The sequence below is a fragment of the Anguilla anguilla genome, chromosome 12 (assembly GCF_013347855.1).
Source record: "Anguilla anguilla isolate fAngAng1 chromosome 12, fAngAng1.pri, whole genome shotgun sequence".
Classification (NCBI taxonomy): Eukaryota; Metazoa; Chordata; class Actinopteri; order Anguilliformes; family Anguillidae; genus Anguilla; species Anguilla anguilla.
In genome coordinates this window covers 10566657-10588910 of record NC_049212.1, presented here as the reverse complement: position 1 = coordinate 10588910, position 22254 = coordinate 10566657, and the positions used below count along the sequence as shown (strand labels likewise).

Sequence of the window (22254 nt, the reverse complement as noted above, 5' to 3'; positions counted from 1 at the left end):
TGAAAAATAGAGGAGGGGTGCGCCACTGATGGTAAATGACAGAGTATCGTCTTCATTTGATCCTCGTACTACTAATGCATGTCCTTCAGAATCGAGGGTTCAGATACAAAAGTTATCAGCACACCAATGCTGTTGCGCAGCGTTTGTTGGACGGCGACGGCGATTCCCATCACGGCCTCAAATGAAATTAGGCTACAAACACATCGAGCTTATCATTTGAAATTTTCTCATTTAATATTTTCCCACTAATCTACCGATTTAACCCATTTCCCCAAAAAAAAACAATAAAAAAAAAACATCCTTAGTTGTTCCAAGTCATCGTTAACCTTGTTGTGCACTCGTATGGAAACAGCAAATTACATCCTGTCCACAGGGCTTGTGCTTTTCCCCAACAAATGTTTTAGAAGGTACTGGTTTGCACTGTCTTGCAGAACCCAGCTCAGTCTGAATAAACGAATGTACCTGGGGTTTTCCGGAAGAGTCCGGTAAAAGATTCAGATTCACGGTGAAGCCCCGGTGGGGGGGGGGGGGGGGGGGGGGGGGGGGGGGGGGTAAATGATACGAGCAGGTTTCTGACAGCAGCCTACAGCTCGAGAAACTGCACTGTCCCCTCCGTGACTCAAGCTGACTGAGGGGACCCCACGGTAAGAGTAGTAGGCTACTCCGTCACTTTACCCCTCAGGGGTAGGAAAGGCACCAGCCGGGGCATTTCTCAGAGTGGACGATTCAGTTCTTTACCTTAATCTCATTTAAAAAGGTCAGGCTGAAAAATCTCCACCTGACATTTTCGAATTTAAATGCGTTTCTTGAAATGATGTAATTGAAATGGAATGGACTCATACAGTACCAAACAATTCAAGACTGAAAAATCTCCACTTGAACTTTTCGATTCACAAATCGAATTCAAATGCGTTTCTTGAAATGATGTAATTGAAATGGAATGGACCGGGTCACGCACACAAATCAAGATAGCCTACTCGTGCGCATATACAACCTTACAGTCAACGAGCATTCGGCTATAGCGTCAGCGGGAAAGATGCGTATCCGTCGCGTTAAGAAACAAAAAACCGATTTTCTGCGGTTATTTCATTACATCCCAGAATAAACAGGCCTCAGCGGACCAATGGGGGCGAAGGGTAACGGACTTCAGAGGGAATGGGGAGCTGCGTGGCAGTTCGGGTGGATACCTGCTAATGGTGTACGGGTCACCTTTAAACACAAGAGTGTGTTACACGTCAAGCGCTGCACCACGTGCAGAATCATTACAATACGGAAGGAAAACAGGGAAACTCACAACAACTTCCAGAGTTTTGTTCTATAAAAAGGCAACGGAAATTACAACTGAAACAGCAACATTATAGTATGAATAATTTGCGTTGAAATAACACGATTCTGGGAACACAAATCAAGCCAATAAAAGATTAATTTAGCATTAGATTATCTGACAGTGTCAGTGGAATAAATTAAAACATGCCTTCATTAAGAACCTACAATAAAATGTTTGGATCCGCTAAAAAAAAAACAGCTAATTAAATCAAAATCTCAAATTTGAACTCCTAGATTGCAACAGCTTAAATGTATGTAGCATACATCAACTCATCTGCTACAGTCTATAATACTTTTGTATTGGTTAGCAATGTTGCAATGTTAGCAATGTTGCAAGTTAGGCCCTCCAAAATCACTTCAAGCAAAACGTCTTTCTAAATGACTTCACAACTGTTGACTAAAGGGACAATAGAGAACTTTGTAGCATTATGAACATCCCACCTGCCTGGTGAACAACTAAACTTCTACCAGTCGTAGTGTGGTACGACTTACTTCATATTCCCCAATATGTGCAGCTGACAAGTGGTCCAAAAAGAGCCGTTGAATGTGCTTGAACTTATACAGGCAAGCAGGACCCCTTTTGCATTGCAGCCATTAAGACAAATATGAAATGGCACACACACAGACAAAAATCCCTTAACCACAAGCGCAAATGTTCCATTTAGTTGTTTTGTGACCAGCACAAAATACAACCAGTGCTTCCACTTAGAGAATTAATTAGTGTGAGTAGCAACCACCAGGACAGCGATAATTCACTGACCAACTGCACACTTTCAGTCACGCAGCAAGGCATGCTGGTATCTGGAGTAAATGTGTTCCTTTCATTTACGCGCTCAATTTTGCTTTTCATTCTAAAATTCCATAAACATTGACTACATCAGAGAAAAAAGAAAAAAAAAGGAGCCAGGTTTAAACATTCCAAAGCTGTCAAGATTTCCAGTTTTGCCCAAATCACGGCAAGCACGGGGATGTCCGTCACACTACTGGCCCCAGGTATAAGTGCTCGATGCCAAATACCTCATTAGTTTTTAATATCCCCTGTTAAAACATATCAAATTACATCACTAACTACTGTTTTACTTGCATAGTGTTCCGTGGTCTTGATACTAAACACGCAGGCTACCAATAGCAAGCTTGCTCTAAAGTCCATTTTTCACTAGCATAACAACTAAAACCACCCCGAATGCTCCCGTGTGCGTGTTCTGCTGCGGAGTGGGGGGGGCGGGAGGAATGATCGAGAAAATGAAATGTGATCTTACACATATGCAGTGAGCGGGAACATCGGTCACTCGGGGGGGCACCGGGTTTTTGTACGACAGGATCACGAATCGATTTAACACCATGCGCAGAATTTGGAGGGATGAGGCGGGGGTTATGGAAACAAAAACAAGAAAACAGGGTGGTTTGAATGTAGTGTTAGGCCTACACACACACACACACACAAACACGCACACATGCACACAACACCAGGCTTGCTGCGAGCGCATGACTAAAGATGGAGGACATCTCTGGTTTTTAGAGTGCAAGTTTCCAACAGATCCTGACCCTGGCAAACCGCTGTGCTCCCCGTTATCCGCAGTCGGCTAAACGCTACGCTCGGCTAATATGGGAGCGTCCCTGGGGCCGTCAGTCCGAATCCAAAGCAGCCGGGGTGGGGGAGACCGGCCCGCTCCCCCCGTCCGGCCCGGCGGCTCGTTACCGGAGCGACGGCGGCCGTGCCCTCCACACGGGCCCCCCCTCCGCCCCCGCCGCCCGCTCACGTGGTCTTCTGGGAGGCTACACGAATGACAGGCCACACCCCACAGAGAAACTGCAAAGGCAAGCATCACACGCATGGATCAGCACACGACATCACATCCACATACCATTACATCACATTGACTGATACTCTCATCTCATCTACAGATCATCACATTCACATCACATCTCATTCGCAGATCATTACATCACATTCATATCACAATCATTACATCACATTCAGTGATTCTCACATCTCATCTACAGATCATCACATCCACATCACATCTCATTCGCAGATCATTACATCACATTCACTGAGCCCCCTCAGGCTCTCAGCTCCACAGGGTGCAAAATACTGCACAAACATCCAACCACCACTTCCTGGTTTTCAGAAACGTAAAAACAAAAGCAAAGCCTGCTCACCGTCACTTTCGGCCTGTGTTTGAGGTAGGTAGTCCTCGTCTGGAGACTGTGGACCGGGGCACAGGACATTACAGTTAGGCACATGCGCTCAATGTTCACCACGCCACGTCGGAATCAACTTTCCATTCTCACAGAAGGGCCACGGTCCTACCTGAACAGCTGTGCAAGCTTCACATTTCATTACGTTAGCAGATGCTCATTACATTACAGGCATTTAACAGACGCTCTTATCCATTTATACAGCTGGATATATACTGAAGCAATCCAGGTTAAGTATCTTGTTCAAGGGTATGACGGCAGTGTTCTATCTGGGAATCGAACCAGTGACCTTTAGGTTACAAGACGAGCGCCTTGCCCATTACACTACACTGCTCTTCGCCACATTAACTTACACTCTACATTGTAAGTAACTTTACACATGCACCATAGCATTGGGCTAACTTAAGGCATAAGCCGTCACACGCTATCAGTGTTTGTCAGGCTAGAGTGTCAGTGTCTCTCACTGTCCGCTTCTCACCTGAAGAGAATGTGCAGGTAGGATCCCAGCCCTGTCAGAATGTGCCACCAGGCATGCAGCTGTGTGACTGCCCCGACAACAGGGGGCAGTCTCTGCCTGGCACTCCTAAGAGACAAGAAGGGGGGGGGGGGGTTACACAGGATTTATCACCTGTTGTACAGACACATTCATCTGTTATTCACCGAAAACAGCTGGACACACTTACAAAAAGAGAGACAGAACAAAACAATTCGGGTGAAGTGCCACTGTGGATTTGAACTAGCAAATCCAACAGCGCTGCTGGCTGTGACATGCTGAAATGCAACGCTACAACCGAAAACGATACAGTGGAGTGGAGGGTGCTACTGTCCAATACGAGTGACAATGTCAGCACCCAGAACTAAAAGCAAGAGTTTCCAGAGTGTCAAATAGGGACCCCGTCATACACAGAGTTGTGCCTGGATTGAGTCAAGACCACACCTGGGTCAAATACGTATTTGTTTTGGATTCAAATACTTTTCTGTGCTCTGTTGATCTTGCCTGGTGTAATTGAGCCTGCCCATATGACCAGAAGGTGGAGTCTGCACTTTTTGAGAGTATTTCATTGGTTCCAATACACCAGACAAGATCAGTAAAGCGCAGAAAAGTATTTGAATCCAAAACAATTACAATTATTTGACCCAGGTCTGGTCAAGACCTGTATGTGACTTTCCCCCCTTTTCTCGCCAGTTCTGAATGCCCGACCGAGCTGGCTGAGTAGGACTCTGCTGCAGATTCAAGCGAGTGAAAGAGAAGTCGGCTTTTCATCGAAGAACGCGATGTCAGCCGCCGTGTCTCATCACACGCAAGTCGAGCTCGCACAGACGTGGGGCGGAGGATGTGTGGCTCAAACGATTTGGCGCAAAGAGACCCCATCATCCTGTGGACTGAAACCCTCTTGTCGCTTGCTGATGCTACACTCTACCGTGCGTGGCCCTGTGGGGCCGCTAGCCGCAGCGAGCATTAGCATCGCGTCCAGATGTAATACCATACTGCGCGGGACCGTCCAAGCAAAAGAACAACGCCTGAACAGACGGGAATCTCCCGATTGGACATTTTACCTCAGCGTGTCACAGAGATGATTGTCGATGTTCCACAGCAGGAAGCCAATCATGAACACACTTAGGGAGGTGTAGGCGAGGGGGCGGAGCCATGGATACACCCTGCAAGCAAATGATAAAATAGCTTGTTCTCAACAGAGGACTCGGACCCATTTCAGCACACTTTACAGTCGACGGAACTGGGGGGGGGAAAAAAACATAATAAAGATGGTGGTGTCGCTAACACGGAGACACTTACCACGTAACGATGAACACAGACCGCAGCACTAAGCACCCGACCAGTATTCCATACATCACCTAGAGGGAAGGAGACACCAAAAACACCAATCCAAATGTTTATATATTACTTTTTTCCTTTTTGGTTTTATGAGGACAAGTCAGGCATGCCAAAATCAACAGGCCCAGTTTATTATCACTTTCTCATAATTAGCAATTTATCAAACTGTCTGTGTGGATTTTTTTCCCCCCCAATTTCTTTATGCTCAGATGATTCTGATTTCTTGGGCACTGGCTTCCTCTGGCACAGTCAGGGTATTGATGCTGCACTTATAAATGCAATTTAGCCCTCCACTGAGCCTCACCTTTCGAATGGCTTTGCGCTCAAACCAATACCAACTGCTGCAAACAAGGGAGCAACGCTCACAGCCTCCACTGCACGACTGCACTGCGTTAATTAAGATAAAGAGTTGGGGTATGTTTCCGTTTTTTTAATATATTTTTTTAAATAATCCCCGTGTTTAAATGTAAATGCGGACAAAAAACACGCGCTGTTTCGAGGCAGTGCTATGTTTAAATCGTGCTCAGCTGCAGATGTGTAGAGGCGACGCAGCTGTCGGGGATCGTGAGCACGGGCGCATCGCGTTCACCGCCGCCGCCGTGGGGGGGACGTCTTTACGCCGGCGAGCGGATCACGGGTTCAGTCAGCTGACCGAACCGTGAGCCTGACGAGCGGCGCTCGCGCACGGCACGTGCTGTCACTGCACGACGCGTTCGGGAGACGTTCTACCGCACAGAACGATGCCATACAGTCACAGGCACTTTGAGTTTAAACGGCATTGAAGGGTGTAAATGGGGGGATGTAACAGGTGTCACGGAATGAAATGCGAAACATAGATGTGGAGCATCCCCACAACTGGGGGATTTGCTCCTTGTTTCCTGTTTTCAACGGTGCTGTAATGTACAGCGTTTAACCTGTTTGATTGTGTGGACGTGAAGTGCATGACCCGGACAGTGTTTACAAATGTCCAGACACTAGGGGGCGCTACGTCAATACTGAAACGAATGCACACAAATCAAAGGTTTATACCTCAACAATTCAATTCGCAAACGACTTGCTGTTGAACTGGAAACACCTCTGAGCATCTTTGGTTGGACTACTCGTCATGTTTCAAGGAACACATGAAACCAATCTACCAGCTGCTGTGATGGCACAACCCCACAACAAAGAAAGGGATCTGTGTCTCAGACTGATTCAACAGGCCTGCCACACAAACAGAATGGCCTCAGACAGGCGGTAAACAATAGCAGCATTGTATCCCCGAGTCACTCCGTTCTTATCTGGAACATTCATCCATAAATCTACAGTGTCGTCATTCGGAGTTCTTCGAAAACAATTAGAGGAATCAGCCCTTGTGGGTAACTTGGCTAGGTATTTTGAACTTCTCGGTTTCAAATTAAATTTGGTCTTCAGCCGCAGAATAAAACAACACTAATTTAACATGAATTAAGAGCAAAGCGAATTCACAATAACGAACACGTATTGTACAACGGCGGCAAGTTAAAAACAAATCAAACACGCAGGCAACACTATGCTGTAAACGAAAGCTTTTAAATTGTTCCTATTTGCAAGAATAAACACCTTCTAACAGTGATAAAAAACGATCACGAGTCCCTTTTCTTAAAAACACACAGGCACCAGGGTGGCGCCGGCCAGGACACGGTTGTACACGCGCGTTACTACTAATGCATACCATAACAAACCGATTCAGAATCTGGCTCCCAGGAGAAACCTACACTCTTATTGGTCACTGCATTGTACACTCTTGCGCTGTAGACCTGGTGGCATGGGGCCCGTAATTCTTTTAGGAATTTAGGAAATTTATTTGGGTTAATAGGGGTGTGTTAATAAGTAAATAATAAGGATTGATGAATGGTGATGTGCTACATATTTCTCTCGTTCTCTCTCTCTCTCAGCTCCTCTCCTCTGTACTCCACCCACCCATCCTTTGCCTGGGTTACTCCTATTAGCATGACTGAACAACTCCACTCCATGTGAGTCAAATCAAGGGAGGCCCTATTCTGAACCAGCCATACTGCGGCATTCATCACTTGGGCAGATACCATTTTATACACACGCAAGTGATCACTTGTCACAAAACTTCGTTCTAAACATTTTCCATTATGTAGCTTAACAGGAACATTAAAAGCAGGTTATATGTTAAATATTTGTTTTGAATTCATTTTAAATATGCTAGGACGTCTGGGGGTGGGCGTGAAAAAGAACAGATGCAGGGCAAGTCTACTTGGTCACGATTCCAAATGCTGTGTGCACTCCTGAGCAGTTTTAATATTCGTTTTTTTAAAAGTAGCCAGGCTACAGGAGAAAGGAGGACGTGATGAAGAGTTGCCAGCGAGAGAGATGCCCCGAGCTCGTGAACCCCCGGCTCTCGCGAGAGCTTCCCGTTCCCGAAACCTGAGTCACAGCCGGCCGTGATGGGAGACAGATGTGCGAGGACGTCATAGGGCCCAGGCGGTCCCGGGGGAGGGGGGGGGGGGGGGGGGGGGTCTTTTCCTGGAAAAAACGCTATCTGGACCACCGCCGCAGCAAAAGCAACGCAACCGCACCCGACAGCACGCACGCAACCCCGATAGGAACACAGCTGCCACGCGACAGTCTGAGGACAGCGTGCCGGCCACACCGAGGAACACTCCCGCCCCACGTTTCATTAAAACAAGAGACAAGAATGTAATTAATAGAAAAAAAGTTTTTAAAAAAGTTTCATTTTGGCATGCGTGGAGTTTCTAAGGCAACCAAGCAGAATATTTGATTTTTCAGATGGGCTGATAAACCTTAGTAGATTAGCGGCCTGTTTTTATGTTTCAGGAGAGTAGCACTGGAGTGAATCAAGATTTATATATTTTTTATATTTCATAGTGGGTATTGTCACAAAAAATACATGAAAATAGATACTGATTTCTTTGGTGTAAGTGTTCACATAATTCAGTAATGCTGAAATGATTTCATTTCAGGTGATAATAAGGCCTAGCTGGTTTAAACTTTCTCTGTTCTGCCACTACATCAGCTTGGGCTCAGAGAACCAACGGAACATTGATTTTAACCACAGAGAAGATGGGTGAAAATTGCATTCTGGGAACACTACTGACCTGATGGAACACCGGCTCCTTCCACTGTAAATACACCTGCAAATATTCCAAACAACAATTTTAGATAATCAGCAATGGACCCTTCCTTTGAACATTCTATACGTACATATAACAGCACCTGGGAAAGCATCTTTTCTAAAACCACAATAAACACATACGGGTGGCAGAAGCCTGGAGTTTCATTACACCCATATACGCAAAAGGACTTTTCCAAATATTTTCTGTATGAATATATAATGTAAGGCAGAGAAATCGTGTCTGTTCAAAAAAATGAAGAAAAACTGGAATCTTAATGGTTTAATTTCATGAAGTATGAACTATTTTTTGTCAATCTCCCATCGGCAGCAATGTTTCATAATCATAATGGAACAACAGAGCAGAAACTCAGGCATTTTAGAGGCATTTTATTTGTTTTTATCAACCCTCCCTAAAACCACACTTATGAAATGTAACAGGAAAAAATTCACTTACTACAGTGACGGCAACACTGAAGATCAATAAGATGACTATGGGAAAATAATTGACCGCGTTTTCTTGTTTGAAACATTCATATCTGCAACAAAATTGTATGAAAATTAAGCACTCATAAACAATTCATCACCATTCCATTTTCAGCTAAATCTGTACCAAGACATTCCGAGGGGAGGTTAAACTGCTATCTGTGGCGACGCAGGCAGTATCAGTAGGTTCGATCCGGCAAGACGGGGCTACACTGGACCACTCCGAGCCCGTGAGAGAAATGTACGCGATCCTTTTAACAGAGCCCTGCGGAAGACCAATAGAAACGCTTCACTGAGTGCCCCCAAATACCCCCGGTAGAGAACGATAAGACAGGCACAGCCGGGCACTGTTTTTTTTTACCGGAGAAGTTAAGCCGACTTTCTCTACCAACATCACTGCGACTGAGCGATTAACCAGAGAAAAACTGTCATACAGAAACAGTGATGTTTTATCTGAGTCTGGATACGTATGTGTTGTTTTCAACTCATTTTTCAGCCCGGGGCATTGCAGTTGAAAACATATCCAAACAACTATTGAAAACAACTGCGCATGGTAGTTTACTCAAGCAAAATGATGTTTCCGGAAATACACGCCTTCCGGTGACACCTATTTCCTTTGGGCACTGAGACGTGCGCGTGGGTAGTGGCGCGGTTAAGCCAATTAAACCAACAAAAACAAACAGGTCGCGCGAGGCATCTTTCTCAGCTGGTGACTCAGCAAGCACCGCAGACCGCACGCTCTGTGCACCCAGCGTACTGTGATAGAGGAGCTCATCAAACCAGCGGCAGGAAACCTGGGGTTACCCGACTCATCGCAACATTCCCTAAAATGACCATTCTATGACCGCAGACGCTCACCTAAATGACGGTTAACTCCTCACACAAGGGTCTAAGATAGCCTGTAATGGGGCCAAGTAAATCCTCAGAATATTGTGATATGGTAAACATGTCAAACAGAGTTAAAACTCATAACATTTATTATGTGTGTAGCATTATGCTCGCGCACACATCCATACACACACACAGTGGTATTTCATCCATATTTGCTCACCCCAGGGTACACAGACTATGTAAGCAGTTGTATAAGTAAATAAATAAATGCATGAATAATATCTCTGGCTGGCCGGGCTGAGGGATGTGGAGAGGTTGTGCAGGGGACAGGGAGCACTCACAGGCAGTACACAAAGACACAGCAGCTGTAGATCATTGGCAGCTCGTCCAGTAACTAAGAGCAACAGAAGAGAAGGGGGAGGGGGGGGTGAAGCACATCGACATGTCAATCTCTGACCGGGGGGCCTGACAGAATATCTGATCAACCAGACCTGTTAGTCTGTTCTCATCGATCAAATTGATTATAGAAAAGCACTCAAAGACTGCAGAAAAGATCTCTAAACAGTTTCCAAAGAAAATGACAAATAAATGTACTTATAAAACTAATACAATTAAAAAGACTGAATAAAATTCAGTGTCAATTTTTTGGGTATTTTTGCTTTCATCGTCTCAGATTCCTGTGGTGATTTGTAAGGGAAAGTTTCACCCAGGCCACGTACACTGAACACCAGCCAGTCATCGGCCAGAAGTCACTCTTGACTCCCGAAGGTGTGAATGCCCTTCATCCACTTCCTGGTTTTCAGTTACAGCTATCAGGTGCTAATTAGATGTGGCTCTTCTCCCAGGTGGTAAAAGAAATATCACACCGTTCCTATACGTTCAAAATGGATTGAACCTCATCTCCATTTCCCGAGCTATGCTCTTAAACGTTTTAAGCACACTTAAACAATCAAATGCTTATAGGCTGGGGAATTAATTCAGCCCACGCAATGCATAAACCCCTAGTCCCCTTTACGAGTATCAATGCGATTGCTTTCTGCAAACGCATAAAGAGGAAATCAACACCTGTTTGACTTTCAAGTGTTCTGCAATGTGTGCAGAGAGGTCATCAGCTTTCTGAGAGCGAGTTGCCCTTTTAAACGGAAAAGCTGTGATATTACGAATAAATCCTGCGTTTTAATGAAGATCCCTGACAACCAAACTTCCGAGCACGATCTGCCTTCCTTTGTTAGTCTTAGACGCGAGGGAGCGCGACCAACCTGCATCTCGTACTGGAGAGTCATGTGGAAGCACCAGGACCCAACCCCCACAGCTGAAAGCATACAAAAAAAGAAAAGAGAAAAGGACAAATCAAAACCAGCCCTCCTGACTCAGCGACCCAAATACATTTCCGCATGCGATCCTTATCTCCCACGAGCAACACGTAACCATGGGGAGAAACCGGGGAAGAGATCCTGAGAAACACTATTTACAAAGCCACACCCTGGCATTGGGGCCCGACACTGCAGCTCCAGGTCGGACCCGTTGGGTGTCGTAACGCAGCCGCCTTGGCAGCGCTTCACACAATTACACATCACTCTGTCATTATTTACACAGACAGAGTATGAACGGGGTGCCTTCCTTTCTCGCTTTCAGGTTATGAGGCACTGAGAAAGGGAGTCAGTTTTCAACAAGAAGACCTACATTCCTGAAGAGTGATCTCTCCAATAAAACAAATCTTCCAATAAAACAGTTTGACTTCACTTTTATACGGACACCCTAATGGCATAACACTGCATATTTCTAGTGTTTAGGAAAAAAAACATGAACGGTTTAGTTTACAGACGCTTGAACGTTACAGTATCAAGTCACTACAATATCTGCAGGGCAATGAAATGAACAGTTTACTGTATCGCTGCATAGCCCTGGGGTACAGCAATAAAATGAACACCACATTGAGTCCTATCTGGGAACACTGATTACTCAACACACAGTGCATTACAATCAGGCCTGCTCATCTGGGCATGCATAACTAAGCACAGAACACACACCTGTATACACACACACACATACCTTTACACAGCCATTTACACACCAAGAGAAGAATACACACCCATACACACACACCTTTATACACACTTTTGCACACCCATTTATACACCAATAACACAACACACACCCATACACACTCCCGTTTACGCACCCAGCCAGCATGCTTTTGCAGCCCTTACCCGCGAGTCCTAAGAAAGCGAACACATAGCGGATTTCCAGGCCGTCTTTGAGGGTCTGGACGGCACCGTAGATGGGAGGTAGGATCATGATCAGGTTGCTGACGGTGTTCCCTGCAGAGGGAAACAGGGCGTCAGAGCAGAGTGAGTCACAGAAGAGTCACAGCACTACAGGCATCACGACCGTGGCAAAGGCAACTGTGCCCAAAAACAAAACAACATATTACTGTTGCATAGGAAAAAAAGAGTCAAAGGTTTGCTGTTCTAGCTTCAAATGTATTCATGATTGTTGGGAGTTTCGTACACAGCAAAATGTTGAATCAAATATTATAGAGTACATATGTTCCCTATTGGAACTGGACAGATGTACTGTGTATAAAAGCTTGCGAACGCAAATGCACCCCCTGAATAAACCCAGGCCATTTGCAGGGATTTCAAGCAGCCCAGTCCGTAGAGGTGCATGTCCTGAGTACAGCCATCCTGCGGTCCGCAAACCGCCACAGGGTCTCACCCTAAAATCGGCAATCAACTAGTCACACCCAGGACGCCAGGTGAGGTGTGCTCTGGACAACGGTGCACTAAAGCATGCTAAGTTTCCTCTGGTTACTGCGGTTAAACCCCGCCCCCCTGACCACTTTCCAGGCTCGTCAAGATGAGCAGCTGTTTCCAGCTGCTGTGAGAGATGCTGCTTCCCTGGAAATGGTCTCAGGTCCAACTGTGTGTGTGTGTGTGTGCGTGAGTGTGTGTGTGTGTGTGTGTGTGTGTGTGTGTGAGTGTGTGCATGAGTGTGTGCATGAGTGTGTGTGTGTGTGTGTGTGTGTGTGTGTGTGTGCGTAAGTGTGTGTGTGTGTGTGAGTGTGTGTTTGTGCATGAGTGTGTGTGTGTGTGTGTGTGTGTGTGTGTGCATGAGTGTGTGAGTGTGTGTGTGTGTGTGTGTGCGTGAGTGTGTGTGTGTGTGGCTGGTGGTGTGGAGAATAGTCTGGTTTGGCTGCCAGGAGTAGGGGGTCAGGAAGATTCCAATGGCCCTTCAAAAAATATAACTATATTGATTTTTATGGGGTGGTGGGGCCCAATATGAGATCTTTTCATGGGGCCCAAAATCTCTGGTGGCCCCATGAAAAGGGTGTAGTACAGCCAATTATTCCTAATGGGATGGAGGTTTTGCAAAGAAGTTAATCAAATGGAATTACTTCCCCCATTTCTGAAGCTCAGCATCCTCTGACTAATTCATTGGCTACAGTTCTACAGAGGCCAACATAACAGAGGCCAGTCTGCTTTCTGCACAGCCGTGTCCTTATCTGAGCAGCCCTGGCTGCGTGCGATCAGCTGCCACTGTGCCACTTTGCTGACGCTCAGGAAACGGAAATCTCTCCCCACCCTAAGACAGGGGTCACGTCACGCCACCGGCAAAACCAACGCGACGAACTTCAGCTCCTTCTCAGCGCTGGATTGCTGCTTTAACCACAGCGTCACCAAACCTGTACTTTTAAAAGGGTTCTGCTCGCTCCGGGTTCGAGTTTGTGTCATCGTTCCCGCTCAACGCCAGAAGGCGGTAAAGGACTAATTCCGCACCTGTCAGTGATGTAATTGCTGTTCTCACCTGTGCCACATTTGGCTGCGTCTTTAAGTTGGCCCTGTTCTCTCCTTAGTTACTCAGTCCCAGAGTCTCCTACCTTGTGTTTGGTTGCTACTGGCTTTTGTCATTTGTTTCTCAAGTTTCCGCTCTTTTAGTTTCCCTTGAACTGCCTTCTTTTTTTTATTATTTATTATTAATACCGGCGCTTATTTTCGTTAATTAAACAACTGTTTCACCGTTTACCCCGGTTCTTAAGTTTGTGCCTCTGCACTCGGGTTGATGGCCTGGGTCCCCGCATTAGTTCGTAGGCGCAGATCCACGCAGGAATGCGCTCGGAGATTCAAAGGGGCGAGTCGGTCGCCGCTTTTAATGACACCACTGCGCGCGTAAACACAGCTGCGGAGACCAGGCCACGCTGCTCTGGCTGCAGTCAGCTGAACTACACAGCTCTTTAGCGCTGGCCGGGTGCATGTGACCCACTTCAGACTGTAATTACTTCTCAGAACCAAGAAAAAAAACAAGCTTTGTGATCCAGGGCACCCTCGGCAATATTAGCCTACCTGAGAGGCTAAATCAGCCCTGTGTTGGCATGAGACGCAAATCCAGACGGCGCTTTAATGTTGTGGGCGCACCTGCGCAGATGGCGTATCGGTTTCCCAGCGAGGGATACGGAGATCCGGGCTTCGCGGCTCAGTAATCCCCTTTCCCTCTCATTTACCCAGGCCAGACTCATTCTTCTGAGCGTTACGGGAGATCAGCACTTATCCTAAATGACAGCGTACTGTTAACAGCCCTCCACTCTTTGTGTAACGCGATACATCCAACGTTTAAAAGAAAACTGCCTAAGTTTTAGCACCAAGTGAACATAATTTATAGCCTAATACGCTTGTGTTGTTGAAGAGGGGTTTTCCACAATGCAGACCCAGCCTATCAGCGTTACACAAACCCCATTGTGAAATAAAACTTAATATGTAAACACGGTTGGAGGAGAAACAACATAACCTGACCTTATAATACCTTAGGGGGGCTAAACAACATGCCTCCTCTTCAGTAACACAAACGCGCCCGAAGCTCATTATGAATTACAACACTCTAAACTCTTGAACCATTGAATTATGGATTTCCTCATTTTTATTGTCATAGCGTATACAAGCGCTAATATTAACGAGACACCGCGTACCTCCAGCCACGCAGCAGAAACGCAGTGGAGCTTCGCCCGGAGGAGTGAGCTCCAACACAAAGCCCGCGATTCATGGGCTTCTCAGGCCGGCTTTTAGGAATGCAGGTACCCCCGGCTATCAACGCATTAGCTTCCCCTCTCTAGAGCTGGATGAGCGAGGTGACCCCTCTCTACCTCCACTTTAATGAACTCCTCCGAACAAAGATTACAAAGAATTTACTCTCCAACTTCCAGCCTTTCAACGCACTACCCAGCAGAAAAATGTCGTAACGAAATAGCTTTTAACTGGCCAACCCAATTTTTCCCCAGTCACTCAAACTCAAACCAGGAATTCGATTTTACTCCGGCTTATACAAATAATATCAAAATGACACTTAATAAAAAATAAAGATGATGAAAAAGAATAATAGTGAGGTTATGCATTTTTAAAAATGGCAGTCCTACCACTAAATATGTTATTATGACAAAAATAATGCCTGGGTCTACTGGATCAAAAGGGTAAAAAGTAAAAAGAGCAAACACCAGTCACTCATTAAATCCATCATAGCAACAGAGACTTTCTTAATGAAAAAAAAGAACAGAACTGGAATCTTTGGTGTGACTCCCCACCCCTGGCCCCAGAGAGGGAGAACTTCCCATCAATCACCTGCAGGTTTCAGGGCTGCCATTTGCTAACCTCATCACCTGTTTAGACAGGACAAGGGTCTCACTTTCATATGTAATCTTTTCTCGGTGTCCACTGTTTCTGTCTGCCACACTGGTCATGTGAGGCCCTTGTTTTACACATATCATCTAGCATCTGGCCAGTGCACTGTCCACCAGGGGGCAGCACTGACCCTACTGAAAGGCAGGGTGGCACAATCCCAGTTTCTAACCACTGCCTAAACACTGGGCCCAAGGGCCAGGCCTTGGTGGCCAGCCCCAGTGCCGCATCACAGTGGTGGAGAATGCAGGCACAGGCATGGCGGACCGGCACATTCTCCCCCTCCTCGACCACTTTTGTTTTTTTTGGTTTTCTTTTCTGAGAACCATGCCGCACCCAAGGCACCACACCCACAGCAAGCCCAGGAGATTCCCTCCAGGCAGCACCCCTCCCTGCCAGCACTCCTCCCAGTCAGCCCTGTACACGGATGCAGAAGCCTGCCCGCTGGCCTAGACTGACCTCACACGTCTAGCTGCGGCGAGCTCCCCAGCCCCAGCAGGGACTTGGATGGGTGGCCCGCGGTGGACCTCCATCCCTGCCTGGGCCATGTGTAGTACGCCGAAGACCAAATGGAACCCCGGCTCTGGGCTCTCAACGATTCGGATGATGAAGAGGTCTAGGGTGAGCTGGACGGCTCCTTATGGTGTGAATGGTGTGGGAGCCTTTGCCCTGCCAGAGACCACTGCTCCTCCGCCCTGCCCAGAGGGCTGCTGGAGTCCAGTGGAGGTCCCCTCTCCTGGTACCGCTTCGGGCCGCCATGCCGGGCCTCCACCGGGCAGCCAGCTGCTTCCACCTGGCCTACCGGTGCCAGGAACCCAAGGAGCACTGGTGGCTCTAAGCTAAGGGGGAGAGTGTGTGGTGCCAGGAAGGGACACGGTACATTGTCCACCAGGGGGCAGCACTGGCTGCACTAATAGGCAGGGTAGCAGCTGAGGCTCATTGTAATTAGCAGCCCAGCTGCTAGCCTGCTACCCACTACCTAATCACTGGGCTTCATAAAAGGGCCCTGCTTCTAGGCCTAAAGAGAGTTCTTTTTTCTGTTCTTGAAACTATTAAGGCGGTAAGCTGAACATCTTTCCGAGCTGATCTTGTCTGTTCGCCATATGAACACTGGCCACCCCAATTCTGCATCGCAATGTGTGATGTCATAGTCACAGCTATTCATGCCTCTTTAAGAAGTCTGGACTTGTCAGGGATGGAAGCCATTTGGTTTAGCAACATCCGACTGGGTGAGTCACCTAACTTCTAATTATACTGGTCTTGTGACCAACTCACTGGGTATGTACACACACGTACATGATGGCAAGGCAGATTCAGCCCTGCCCTATACCAAGCATTAGAGATGAGTATACATACAGATGAGGGACTGACACATAATATGGCCACCATATAGGCTACATCTTTTTTTTTTGAGGGCCTTGAGACAACCTCTGGAAAAGAGTATCTGCCAAACTATGTTAGACATTAATTAAAGAAGATTCAAAAGTAGAAATGGAAGAATTAACTGTGCACAGCTGATACTAAGGCCCTAATGATGGAATGCATCTGATTTTATTTTATTTTTTGCTTTTACACTGTCTGAATGCTAAAGAATGTTGTCTGTTTTTGCTGATGTTGTGAAGCCAAGGGCAGGTTTCCTCATTTTGTGGACGATAATGTTTCTATTCTAAGAAAGTTAGAGGAAATGAAGTCGTTGAGGCACAAAGGCGAGGGTTTTGAGGGTGACCTGCATGGGTTCCCTGTGGCAACTGGATGTGTCTAATCACACCTGGCACAGGATGGCATGATCACGAGCCACTACAATACCCGAGCCAATCGCAGCCGAGAACCCGGCGCCAAGCAACACCCTGGCACCGCAGGGAGGGTCGGACACAAGGCCAAGGGCACGCGGCAGGCTGCCTTGGTTATAGAATGTGTGGTAGCAGCTCACAATATAACAGACGTTTCTTCCGTCACAAACACAAGGCCCTGATTAATGAGACGCTGATGTCACAAAAATGGCCCAACCCATTTTGGAGTTTTGTGAAGCCTCACTCTCCCATTGCTCCCCTCAACAATGAATCCTTTAGCAATATAATCAACTGACCTTAAGGAAAAATTCCATCTGTACACACTGGCAGAAGGTAGCACTGGTTCCCCTAGCAGAAAGGCTTCTCTTAATAAAATCAGCCATGCCCCTCCCTCAGACCCTGACTCCAAAGCACCCTGCCTGGTGAATGCCATCTCCAGACATGGGTCAAATACGTATACTTTTCTATGCTATACTTGTCTGGTGTATTGGAACCAATTAAATACTCTCAGAAAGTGCAAACCCTGCCTGCTGGTCACATTGGCAGGCTCATTTACACCAGGCAAGATCAATAGAGCACAGAAAAGTATTTGAATCCAAAACAAATAGTTTCACTTTAAGTGAAATATTCTCTGGAAAAGGAACGTATGGGTCCTTAACCCTGTACAGATTGCTTAACATGTAGGCTACACTGAGATGCAGCTGAATATTAAATGCAGTTTTTTGGAGGGGGGGGGGGGGGGGGGGGAGGTCAGTCAGTAGGCAATTCTGAAAATGATCTCCTGAGAATACATTATATAGGGTGTGTCCCGGTACTCAAAATGTATCTTTCTTCCCTCCTCTACCACCTGGTCCCATACGTGCCCTGGAAACCCGCCTCCTTCTGGCAAAGGCTACATCGATGTACGCTACGCTACCGCCGAATTATTTCCACATATCTGGGTTACATCATCGTGCTCACGCCCAGAGATTGCCTCCTCGTTCTCTCTTTTCCTCCACTTGTCTCCTCTCCTCCACATACTTCCGGGTAGGAAACGACTGGTGTTAGGGGTGGAGTGGTGGAAAGGAGGTGAGGAGTGAACAGTAACAGGATACTCCCATAAACTGATCTGCTGAGGCAGATTTATAAATGCCCAGAAGGTCCAAACACACTCTTTCCCTGGATTTCTTTATTTTTTCCTAATTGAACATCCCTTAGTGACTGTTCAGGCATACAAACCATTCTCTGTCCTGGAGGTCTTAGCCAGGAGCCAGCTCTTGTTAAAATAAACTCTGACACGCTTGGCTGAATTGGCTCCATAGAAGTTTTACAATACGTAATATTTTAGAAATATTTTAGTTAAGGTTAAGATTCGCTTGCGGTAACATATATCCATAATGTAAAGTCAGGGTCTCTTCACAGCAAAAATAAATCTGATGATAACATAAATGTTATAAATGTACTACTAAAAATGTACTCCAACAGAGTGTAATGTATTTCCCTGCTGAAAATTCCATCTTAAACTGGTCAAGATGCTTAAAGCTGTTTTAGACACTCTAAGCTGGTCAACTAGCTGTTCACCAGCTGACCAGTCTATAGCTAGTCAGCTAATCCACCAGTTTTTTACACTCACTTCACCTGTTAGTAGCCACTTCAGAAATCATTTAGTATAGATTCGGCAACACTAAGTAATTTGGTATCATTTTTTTTTTTTTTTTTTTTTTAAACGCTTAAGCAGTGGTTTTCAAACTAGGTGCAAGGGATCCCTGTGTGTCCTTGTTTTCGTTCCAAACACAATCCCAGAATTTTAACAAGCGGTTGTTAATTTTTCTTAATCACGCTTTTCATGTTCTGAGGGATTATTCAACCTCTGAAACCTGGTGAGCGTGTGGACACATGCTAGCCATTTGGTTGATCATGAAGAATTCAAACTAAGTCAAAGAAAACGATGACGAGTCAACTCTGCATTGTGTTAACACAGGTTTGCAGGTTTGGCTCATTCATTTGCAAAGCAATTGGGAGCCAATTGATTAATCTCCGTGTTTAATAAGGATAAATTCAAACATTTCTACCTGTCTTTATGTAATCCTTTACAAACTAGCACAATGTGAATATGGGATTTTTATTCTTCATGGCATGCACAGCCATTTTTGACACAATGTGGCTCAAGGGAGTAAATAATTCCTCAAAAATTGAAAAGCTTAATTAAGAAAAATTAACAGTTTGTTCAAATTCAATGCAATTGTGGTTGGAACGAAAATCCAGCATACACATGGGTCACCAGGACTGAGTTTGAAAACCACTCCACTGCCATTAGCTAATGATTTAATAGCTAAACAACAACAGCGGTGGTTATGAGCTTTTCATTGTATACTCATTTTCACATAGTTTCGAAAGTAAGTACGAGAAAGGTTGCCCTGAAACGCAAAATTGTTGACCATCTCTCGTGTAGCGGATTTTCACATGCACTAGTCTATAGCTAATTAATTACCGTTGGGCTAGCCACAATTTCGTTCATTAGTCTAAGTGAAAAATAAATTGTAGGGATATGTGAGCTCTTATCTAGAAAATACAGTCAATTGTGGTTAATGACAGTAATCTAACACTGATCCAATTTTACACTGCAAATGTTTTTAATATCTAAAACTACAACACCTGTAGCCAGATAGCTAAAAAGTGGCTAGTAAGTTGGCTAGCGATAGCTGACATTAGTTTTGCAAAGTTTTATTCCGAACATCGGTGTTTTGTAACTTCTACTTAGTTAGTCAATTAGTTAGCAAGCAAGTTCTCTAGTTAATAATACATTTTGTGTTTCTTAACCGTTATTCTAAAAGAAAATTGCCACAAGTCTGTCGTCCAACAACGTTAGCTACATTTTATCAATAAGTGCAGGTTACAAGGCTCGATTAGCAAACGTTGTCTACTGTGATGTTATTCTTGAGAATGACAGCTAGTGCAACTTACTAATGTTAAGTTAGCTAGCTAGCCTGTTACTAATGTTAAGCAACCGGCAATGCACTCAAGTCAAAGTTGGCTAGGTAGAGTTCAGCTAAGTCGAACTGTAGTCCAATGTATGCAGCTGCTGACCGTTTCAGGGCGTTTATTCAGCAAAGTACGTTAGCTAACAAGCTAGCCACAGATTTCAACCCAGCTAGCTTGTATTTATTCCAAATAGATTACTTTCATTTCGTAAAGATACAAGCTAATTAGCTGTAGCAAGCTAGTTTGAGTACGACGCAGTTTCGCTGTACAGTTTCCTGAACCAACATCGTTGCAGCTAGCGAAGGGACCACATGCAGAACGTGTCACTTGCTAGGTAGCCGGTTAGCTAGCTAACTGTTCCCTGACAGTATAGAGGCCCAGTGCTTACAGCACCACACGTTTGGCATGCTTGCCTTGTTTACGTAGCTAGCTGAAACAGCTGATTTCACTCATCACCGATTATCTTGTTGGTTTACTCACAGAATTCGGCGATGTAAAATGAGACGATGTAGTTGTCCTCGCACCAGTCCAATGTTGATGTTGGGCGGCCCCAGTACCCCGGTCTGTCCGAAGGAGCCATGATGGCGAAAACGGTAGTCTGGCACTAGAGGGAGGGCGTTGAATCACTATGAAAAATAATTTTTCTGAATGACCTAAGAAGTACTGGGTGGTACACCTCACCTTAGGTCAGGACACAAACATCTAGCGTTTCCTTTGCCCATTGTTGTGTTTATTCACTCTTAATGAAAGGAAGTAGTCACAATACTGTTATTCACATATGCACATTCTAGTAAACTTACTTAAATGTTACTTAACTTTTAGTTTTATTCCATTTTGATACATTCAGATGAGTATATTCAAAGCTCTTTTTGATACATTTCTGTTTATGCATTGTATTAAACCAGGACCCATTGGTAATATTGAGACCCACGTCCAATTCAGCCACCCCACGGTCAGGTCCGGTTCCAGAACAAAATGACTACATTAGAAATAGATGGGGGTGCACTACAACCAGAGCCGGGCCGAACAAATAACAGACATAGACGGCCGCTTGGGGCCCCATGACCACCAGGGGAACTCATAATTATTCAAAAATATATGTATTGTTTGTTAGGGTCTACTTGGCAACCTTGGGACCAGAGTAATAGGGAGAATGTGGTTTTGTCCATGCTACCTTGCTACTTGGTTAAAAAATAACTTCACTTGAAAGCCAACTGTTTTCCAAAGTAGGCCCAGTTAAGATACCAAATGCCACTAGGATATGTAGTGGAGCTATTATCTTCATTATATGTAGTTCCACAACTCCCCAACACTGGAAGAGTCTCTGATTGGTGAAGTATGGTTGTCACAGAACTGTGATGGTCACCAGCACTGCTGCTCTCTTCATGTACATGTAGCCATGGAGACGACAAACGTAGTGCGGCTGTATTTTTGTCAGTGAGGACAACAATATAGGTACACTACACCAAATTGAATTATTGAGTCATAGGGCCTACACGCTGCACAGACAGGTTGTGATAACAAAAAAAATGTATGTGACAACTTGTCCTAAAATTGGAGAAATATGAGAGAATTGTGAACACGGGGAATTGAATTTAATAATTTATTCGCCTTTTGAGGAATTTCCTAGCACACAGTGCTACACAGACAGCACAGATACGTACATAAAGCTTGCAGCTGAAATTTTGGGCTGATGAGGGTAGGCTGGTGCATTTGCAGTGCCCGAAGTTAACGTCTTATTGCGCAATCAGCGAATGGTACTGCCTAATATTCAAATTTTGTGTATGAAGAAGAGCTAAAAGTTATAGTTCAACAACAGCAAAAAAAAAAACAACTCCCGTTTTGTGCATTAAATACACAGTAAAATGTTCAGTATTAATTCAACACTTACAGAGTTGATTTAACACTGAACATTGTGTTTCTTCATTGGATGTGGAGAAATAGAAATCTTCTGGTGTCACTTAGGAGTGTAGGCTGTCCAGCACTACGGACAGCGCAGAACAAAACGACTGCCCTGTGTTCCAGCTGTGGTGGAAA

The 22254-nt window shown here is 45.3% G+C and overlaps 1 protein-coding gene across 1 annotated transcript; it reads right to left on the bottom strand.

Moving 5' to 3' along the window:
- Window positions 1–1307: 1307 nt before the first annotated feature.
- Window positions 1308–20854, bottom strand: LOC118210100 (alkaline ceramidase 3-like). The gene is made up of 11 exons (XM_035385971.1): window positions 20698–20854; window positions 12011–12121; window positions 11060–11112; window positions 10142–10194; window positions 8941–9022; window positions 8470–8505; window positions 5324–5382; window positions 5086–5187; window positions 4007–4111; window positions 3490–3535; window positions 1308–3136 (listed from the first exon to the last, which is right to left on the bottom strand). Exons 1-11 carry the CDS (start codon window positions 20795–20797, stop codon window positions 3083–3085), a joined length of 801 nt encoding a protein of 266 aa, XP_035241862.1. The 5' UTR covers window positions 20798–20854; the 3' UTR covers window positions 1308–3082.
- Between the last annotated feature and the right edge of the window lie 1400 nt (window positions 20855–22254).

Bases quoted from the DNA above. Each gene is read 5' to 3' on its own strand.
- LOC118210100 (XM_035385971.1), bottom strand. From the start codon at position 20,797: ATGGCTCCTTCGGACAGACCGGGGTACTGGGGCCGCCCAACATCAACA. The intron at 12,122-20,697 runs GTGAGTAAACCA...TTCCCTCTGCAG, and splicing joins ATTTTACATCGCCGAATTCT to GGAACACCGTCAGCAACCTG. The intron at 9,023-10,141 runs GTGAGTGCTCCC...ATTTTGTTGCAG, and splicing joins TGTGTCTTTGTGTACTGCCT to ATATGAATGTTTCAAACAAG.